Source organism: Hypomesus nipponensis, chromosome 14 (genome assembly GCF_054491055.1).
Source record: "Hypomesus nipponensis isolate SF chromosome 14, ASM5449105v1, whole genome shotgun sequence".
NCBI classification, from domain to species: Eukaryota; Metazoa; Chordata; class Actinopteri; order Osmeriformes; family Osmeridae; genus Hypomesus; species Hypomesus nipponensis.
In genome coordinates, this window is record NC_140374.1 from 15,475,001 (window position 1) to 15,483,486 (window position 8,486).

The 8,486-nt window shown below is 46.5% G+C and overlaps 1 protein-coding gene across 1 annotated transcript in view; it reads left to right on the plus strand.

Annotated features, from left to right (window-relative positions):
* The window catches only part of pdhx (pyruvate dehydrogenase complex component X), a 33,244-nt gene extending 32,297 nt beyond the window's left edge, over positions 1-947 (plus strand). Inside the window, exon 11 of the mRNA XM_084672913.1 lies at positions 1-947. This exon is cut by the window's left edge and continues 232 nt beyond it. Coding sequence (XP_084529039.1) covers positions 1-39 — 39 coding nt within the window. The 3' untranslated portion in view covers positions 40-947.
* Positions 948-8,486: the final 7,539 nt, after the last annotated feature.

Consider the following 8,486-nt stretch of genomic DNA (forward strand, 5'->3'; position numbering starts at 1 on the left):
GCCAACTTGGAGCGGCCGCAGCGCATGGCCCTGGCGTGACTCGAGTAGAGCGGGAGTGAGGGGGAAGGGGGGGGGGGAGGGAGACGAGCCTCCACAAGGAAGCCCGTGTCACGGGTTATGATTTGCAGCAATCTTAAACTGTTTATTTAGTTACTGGAGGAACAAAGTCGTGACGTAGAAGAGGAGGGCCGGTTGGTTGGGGATTAGGGTGGGTTTGGCCCGTGGCAAGCTCGGCCCGTGTCTGTACACTAGTGTGACTGCCGCTGTTTGGAACTGTTGCTATCATGTGAGTCACACTTATGACGAGGCGTCAAGGTGGAGCTGGGGAGAGAGAGAGAGAAAGAGAGAGAGGTTATGGGTAGTACCGGCCATGTTACCATGGGAACTGACATAGCAGAGTAGGAGACGGTTAACTTGTGGAAAATACCCATTTTCATGGGTGCTGTTCAAACACAAACACACCTTGTTTGTATATAAAGTTGTTCATCCAGAGTCCTATATGTATCCACACCGGCACACACACAATATTTAAGTCCCGATGCCGCTTCTCAGTGTCACAATGCGATCCCTCCTTCTGTAAATTGGAGTCGGTGCTGGTGTATAGACTTTTGTGTTTTTGTACATTTCTCCTATGTATTTATTACCATCCACAGCACTGCAGTTCCCTAATGTGAGGGAGTCGGCCTTGACAGAAAAGGACTTTGAGATTCTTCCAGCATGTTCTTCGAACAGGCAAAATGATTTATTGTCCCCTGCAGTCGAGCTACACATAAACGATTCCGCTACATTCTCTCTAAACTGTTCCTCTCCATAACGTGTTACATGTTATGAGAAAAGGAACAATCGGAAGTACCGTTAGAGTTATAAAGAAATTCACACAAACAAGCCAAGCCAATAACCTGTATGTTTTACAGCCAATAAAGAGCATCTTTTCTGTTTAACCCGCACCAGACTGCTGCAGTTTTTTCCCTCATCCCCCCCACATGACACGCTCCACTGCTGATCCAATGCTATGTGTTTAATTAGCATCTGTGGCCAAGGATTACGTCATAATTAGCACTGGAACCAATTAACATAATTCTCTTGACCAAGTGTGCATTTCACCGTGGCAGATGTATATGTTTGAGTGTGTGTGTGTGTGTGTGTGTGCATGCTCTAAGCGTGTGCTGAACATCTGTTTACATGAGCGTGGTGACTGGTGAGAAGCTTGCACAAACACATCCATGTTCTGGTGTGTTTGACAGGTCCTCATGAAGCTGCTGTTACAAAGGTGTTGTGAAGAGAGTTCAGGGAAATAAAGGATGGAGCCCCGGGCCATGTGACCTCTCACAAGATAGAGTCAAGACAAATGGGGGAATGTTTCTGATCTTGTGGGGCCCTCATTTCACCTCCAGGGAAACAAAGATGAGGTTTGTTGACCCAGGGGCATGGCAGGAGAAGATGCTAATGTAATTGGATGCAGTGAAATCCTGACTCCATTCTCCTAACCAGACCAATGTGGAAGTGCAGACCATATCTCACACCAGTAAGTCAGATCGAAAAGGGAGTTTACAGATGGAGGTTCACCAAGGGTTGTTTTAGGTGAGGAGCTTTTGAAGGTGTATCCCACAAGAGATGTTGGAGATTGTGATTACAAATACACAACTGGATCCTGTACTCTTTTCTAGTAGGTTTTCCTATCTTAGGCCATTCTCAGTTGTCAGGCGTTTATTATTCAGAAATCATTAACGATTCAGAATGATTATTCACATTCTTCCTGTGTTATACATAGTGTCGGAGCAGAATCAGTGAATTCCAATGTACCTGCTCCAGTAGTCATGACAGTACAAACGGAATAAACTTGAACTTCAGAAACAGAACATCATGTTCTTTGAGGTAGGAACCGTTGCTTTGGTAGCAGAGAGATATGTGTGTTCTGTGTCGAGGGTAGGAGGAGGGGAGGGGGTTAGACTGGTTTGGAGACAGACAGCGGAAAGTTGGGGTGCAGGGGGCACACAGGCAATTGGCAACCTACAGCTGCTCTCTTCCATGGGACTACTGTTCCTTCACTCATTGCAGCCCACACCCCGCCCGCCACCGTCCTGTGGTTACCACGGCGATGGAAGGTGACATAAAAAGAACGAAAGAAGGAGATTTGTATTTATTTTTTATTCCTGAAGCGCTTTCAACTGAAGTTGAAATCATGCTAAGGGGAACCATCTCGCAGACGCCGTCTAATCTCTTTCTTTTTATCTTGCCGTTGATGTGGAGACGATGTGGGAAGGTGTTGCTCAGTGGTAGAGCGTCAGCCTGCACATCAAGCTGTCGCAGGTTCAACCCTCACCCCCCCCCCCAGGTACCTCGCTTTGGATAAAAGCGTTGGCTTCATGAATGCATTGTTATTATGAACGTCTTCACCAGAGTCAACCTCTAGATATGTTCAGATGTAGATGTGTTTCAGATAGTCTTGTTATTTGGTCTGTGACACGTGTCATGTTTTTTGAAAAAGATTCATCATGTGTTATTGCCTTTTACCGAGCAAGCGCATTATCTTCCTCTTTCTCACTTTCCATCCATCAGCCAAACCAATCTCCTGTCACATTCTGCTATTCTACTACTGAAAATGTAATAGTGTATTATGTAATAGACTCCTCTCATGGTCAGCAGCCTATGCTGTGCTCAGGGCCCAGACAGCAGCTCCTTTGTAAAGATACAGCAGTTCTAAACCCTTCTCAAAGGAAGACCCCTTGATAAGAGCTGACAAGAGTCTGCACATCCACAGGAGAGAGAGAGAGAGATGATGCCATGTAGAAGCCTGTCTCACATGGTAGAGGGGGGGGGGGGGGCTAGGTGTGGGGTTAGGGGCTTGTGGGGTTGGAGGGGGTGTGGGGTTAAGGGTGTGTGTGTGGGGGGGGGAGGGGTGGGTGGCATTGGAGGGGGTGTAGGGTGTTGGGGGGTGAAGGTTTGTGTGTGAAGGGGTTACAATCGAGCTGGGCTGGAGGGGGGCTGGGCTGGAGGGGGGCTGGGCTTGGGCTGGGTGCCTCCTTTCAGGACCCTCCTGAGATGTCGGCAGCGTGAGGCTACTGAACCTGCAACCTTGGTGACAACCGGAGAGGCACTGTTGGCATGGATACCCCCACAGCAGACTCCAGGAACTACTGTGGATATACATGTTGCGTCCGTATTGCCCTGTGTTCATGATGTGACTGATTAACAGTCAGTCACAGACTGGTCATAGTCCTGGTTATTCTAAAATCCTGGTTATTCCAGAGTCCTGAATATGGTCCCAGTTTGATAAGAGTACTCATTAGAGAAGATCATTCTATTCTAATGTACTTGTTATAATAGTCTCGGTTGTTCTGGATTCCTTCACTCCACGTTGGGCTGAGCAGTGGGCTGTCACACAGTGCTGGAGAATGCCAGGTAAACCCAGCAGAACAGGTCCTGACATTTCACAGCTCCCCCCGTCACGTAGTGACATTTACCTCCCTGAGTGGAGGCTGACAATCAGGCAATCCCGTTATGCAGGGGAGGGAGGGTGGGTCTGGGGGGGTTCAGGGTGAGTAATGATAGAAATGGGGTCTGGAGGAAAGGACAGCGGGGTTTTGGAGTGGAGGTCGGTTTCAGGGACACACAGCACGGCATGTCACGTGACTCGGGCAGTTGCCATGGAGACAGAAGTGGGCCTTGATAGGATGACTGGTATGTTTTTGGTTTTTTTGGTGCTCTTGTTGCCGTCTAGATGTCCATCAAACACTTCTGAAGCTTGCAACCCATAGAGCATGCTGGAGTCGCAGAGCTTTTTTCCTCAAGACTCCTTTCAAAATACCTTCTCTCTGAATAGGGTGGATTACACAGTCAGTGGAGTGAGAGAGGGAGAGAGAAAGAGAGGGAGAGAGAAAGATAGAGACCCACAGCTGGCTCCTTGCTGTGATGTAGAGACAGTAGGCACTGGATCGGTCCAGAGACAAAGACGGGGGGGGGGGGGGATTTCAATAGAAAAAAGAGAGAGAATGAAAGTGAGAGAAAGAGAGCGATATGACCTCTTCCAGCCTACCCTACTCTGATGGTTTCCCTCCCTGGTACCCACCTGCTGGGCCTCCTCAGAGCAGGGTGTGCTGCTCTGGTCCTATCCACTCACGTCTGAACGGGTCCCGAAGGATCACAGGCTGGATTCACACACAAAATCAAAGTGGTTTCTTTGCCTTTTGAAGACTAAAGTAGATGCAGCTGTTACAGTTTCTCCGGTTCACGAGCAGTCACCAGACTGTTGAGCTACATGGCAACTGGACCAGAATAATTTGCAGTGTGTCTTTTTTAATGGAACTAGGTTCATATGTCGTTCGTTTAATAGTGCCAGTTTGCAACATCCAGACACACAGGCGTGCACACACACACACACACACACACACCTGGCACAGGAAGATTGATGAATAATCACGAGACTCTCAGGCCCTGACCTGTCCACACTTCTTCTTGCTTAAAATCGTTCTACCACCCTGCCGAAACCAGCAGTTCTGAAGAAGATACAAGGCTGTACAAATATCCCCCAGTTCCTCTTCCACAAACAGTCTTATCAAACATTTATTGTTTCCTGTTTCCTTGTAAGTCATGAGTGTGAGGGTGTTGTGTCAGGATGTCGTTGAGGGCGTGGTAGCATCTGTCGAGCGTCATCTGCACCTGTGTGCTGATGTCTGGAGTCAACGGTTTGTCTCGGAGGGCGATGATGACACAGGGCATTCCAGCATGGCTACACGGCAGACTGTGACACAGCTACTGTCCAAACAGGCCTGCCCTGCCCTCCCAACACCCCAACACAAGCAGAGCATTCTGCCTGACTGTTGTTGTAGCCCAAAGCCCAGCCTTTTGAAGCGGCCCAGTCATGCTCCCACGATACAGAGCTGGCTCATTCAGCCTGTGACGCTGTTGCATCAACCGGTCCACCCTGACACACACACACACACACACATATAAATACATCCACACACACCTATACACACAATGCCACATAACAGGGCAACAGGGTTTAAATGGAGCAGCGAAACCGTTGTGCGGTTGTGTGCTGGGTTTGCAAACAACCACACCAGAAGCACAGCAGTTTCGAGAGGAGCCACTCCCTATCTCTGTTCCTCAGAACGTGGCTGAGATCAAGGGCTCCATGTGCACCTCGCCCTCCCTGACGGCACCTCTTCCAAATGACCGACACCACACCAGCCACCAGTGAAGGAGAAGGAATCAAGGACGACAGCAGCCCAAACCCTTTTATATTCACCTGCAAAGCCCTAGTGTTTTGATGTCCATGGTGGATAGTGGATTTAGATTTGGTGTCACTTTTTATTTGATTGTTTTATGGACCTTGGTGCAACTTGCACATTCTTCATTTTACCTCGGGATACCGTTCATGATACTATTAATAAAACATAGTCCTGAATGTGCAGTTAATATCTGTGTTTACTAGTTGACTTCCCTCATGTGTTTGTGTGTGTGTCTGCATTTCAGTGTGAAAGTAAAAGCTTAAAATAAAGCGTTAACACATAAACAGTAGTTCTTGGCCCATATCCTTTTTTTAAAACACAATTAAATCAGTCCGACCATACCGTTTATTCTTCACCCAGTATTTACATTTTTCCCTCAGAGTCCACCAGTGACCAGTAACTACTGACAGATGCAAAATGTTAACAACAAGTTAACAACTTTAAGTAGCAGTACAAACTCCCTCTTCTCCTTGCCCCTCTCCATTTAATAATTGGTGGAAGCAGCCTTCTCCCAGGCCGGTACGTATATGGACATCTTGCGACGGAGGCTAGCCACATTCTTCCCAAGTCGCTGGCTCCTGGGGAGGAAAACGTACGTTGTCACACTGGAATGCTGAGGAAGTGCCGCTAGTCAGCCAGGCCGTTACCACAAGGAGACCCAACCACGAGGATGTCTGTGAATTGTGTGTGTGTTTATGTGTCCTCAGTAAGCCCAAAGAGAGCCATGGAAAGTCTTACAGCTGTGCTGAGTCAGCAGACTGATGTGTAATTGGGGGGGGGGGGGGAGGGGTTGAGGCTGCCTGGCACAGAGAGGTTCACCTCTGGAGCTTCTGTGCTACTCTCACGTCATCCTTCAGACGAGGCCAGAGAAGGCCACGCAGGAGCCCGGCCAACGGTTTGGTTACTTTGGCAACGACATTGCCAATGCTCACACACAACGGTCGCAAGCTATTCTTCTGTGTCTCTGCCTATCTCTTCTTGTCTCTCTTTCAACATCCACCCAGTCTATCACCCCACAGACAAGGAACAGTTCCTTAACCAAACTAGTTCCAAATGACACAGTTTTCCTTAGAAATATGAGTCTAGCATGGAAAGGATGCTATCATCCATTGCTTTTCGTCCTGGGGTTGAATCAGGTAAACGTGTAATTTGTTTGTGCACCAGGCTGTTATAATGTTTTGGTTTAGCCTTGACCTACCTCTACAGTACTAGTGCCAGTTTTGTGTGTGCTCAGGTGTTAAAAAGACATTATTCAGCAACAGCTAATAGTATTGACAGGCCCTGGCTGTCCAATAAAAGAATGGGCCACCTTTGTCATTTGTATCAGAGTTATCTTGTCATGAAGAAAAACTAGGCCACCCATTGTTCTCTGCAGGGCAACTGAACTCGGATGAATACTGTGTATGATCTAACTTTGTCCATCGGTCTCTCTTTCTCTGTCCATTTTCCCTACTCTCTCTCCCCCTTTCTCCCTCTGCCCTCTCTGTCTGCCTCTCACCCTTTCTTGTTCTCTCTCTCTCTCTCTCTCTCTCTCTCTCTCTCTCTCTCTCTCTCTCTCTCTCTCTCTCTCTCTCTCTCTCTCTCTCTCTCTCTCTCTCTCTCTCTCTCTCTCTCTCTCTCTCTCTCTCTCTCTCTCTCTCTCTCCCTCTCTCTCCCTCTCGTCTCTCATTCTCTATGTTTTCCTTCCTCCATTTCTCTCCCCCTCTTCCCCCTCAATCCATGTCTCCTCTCTAAACCCCTCTCCCTTCCTCCATCCTTACCTTTCCTCTCTCTTCCCCTCCCCCTGTGAGCGATTTGTATTATAAATTGTTTAATTTGCATTCCTAATGTCGGTCGTTAGATGTTTTATTTTGATGTTTGTGTCTGGCTAACCCTTGTTTGCCTTGTTTTCTTTCATCACCATCGAGTGAAAGCAAACAAAGATCCGTTACTATGTGCTCACTATAAAACAGGAAGTGACATGGGTGAAAGGAACACTGATACGGAGAAAAACAGGAAATTTGTGGTTGTGGTTCCTGTCAGGTAGTCATCCCATTTACCGTTTGAATTTCTTATCATTAAAGAGAAATTATAACATTGCCCTTGATGTATTGCTAGATTACACTGTGGGTGTGTGTTTTAACAATTATTCTCCTAATTGTCTACATCCTGTCTATTATGAACACATCTAACCATCTCCTCCACAGCTGTGTCTTTTTGTCAAAGCAACTGACTCAGTGTTGCAAGCCAGACTATTTCAGACACCAAACCAGGTAAAGGAGAACTGCTCTGAAACACTCACAATGACCCACGGGGAGTTTACCTTTCCATTGTAGGATGGTTTGGAGTTTGTGTGTGTTCCCACCATATATATTCATAGTAATTTCCTTATTAGCTTAATGGAGGGTAAATGGCTGTGGTTGTAATGTTTAGCTCTAAGCTTCCATTGTTTACATGGGTGGAGGCGTGCAAGCTACTTAGCGCTGATGACTGACTGGGAGAGGACAACAAGACACTCAGTTCTGTCTTGAACAGCTTGTGATTTATGTTTTTTTTGTGTTGAGTGGTCCTTGCAACAAACTATTTTATATCATTATATTTAGAATGTATGTATTAGTGTCTGATTGTATGTATTCAGAAACATCCTGTATGTTGTGAAGTATAGGACATTGTGTTACTGCAACACTCCTTCAATTGTTATAGCTTTTTGTTGTATTGTTGTAGCTTCTATACAAACGTTATCTTATACAGCTTGATCTTATCCAGAAGTATACTGTAATGAACCCGCATCAAGTATAAACTGGCAAGTTAATGAAATTATAAACAGGCATGTTTCAACAGAGAACACATTTTTATAAATGGTTGCTAACTCAACAAAAGAGAGGTGTCAACTTATTTTCCTCAAATATATATCTTAGAGAAGATCTTTGGTCAGATTTACAGCCCTGGTTATCTTTACTATCATCTTTTATAGGAATGACCAAGACAAGCCAGAGCTCTCTTTCTCTCTTTCCCAAGCTATTTTCCCTTCCGTCTCTACAGCCATTTCTCTCTCGTTCTCTCTGTGTAAGGAGTTCTTGACCTTGGGAGGGATCGTTTATGTGTAATTTAGTCATTTAGCAGACGCTCTTATCCAGAGCGACTGTCAATGTCTTCCTCTACTCCACATGGCCATGCTTGACCTTGTGTTTCCACATTAACTTCCTGTTCTTTGTGATGCTCAGTGTGAGACTTCGGAGGCCGAATCCCAATACTCCCCCTTACCCCTTCCCC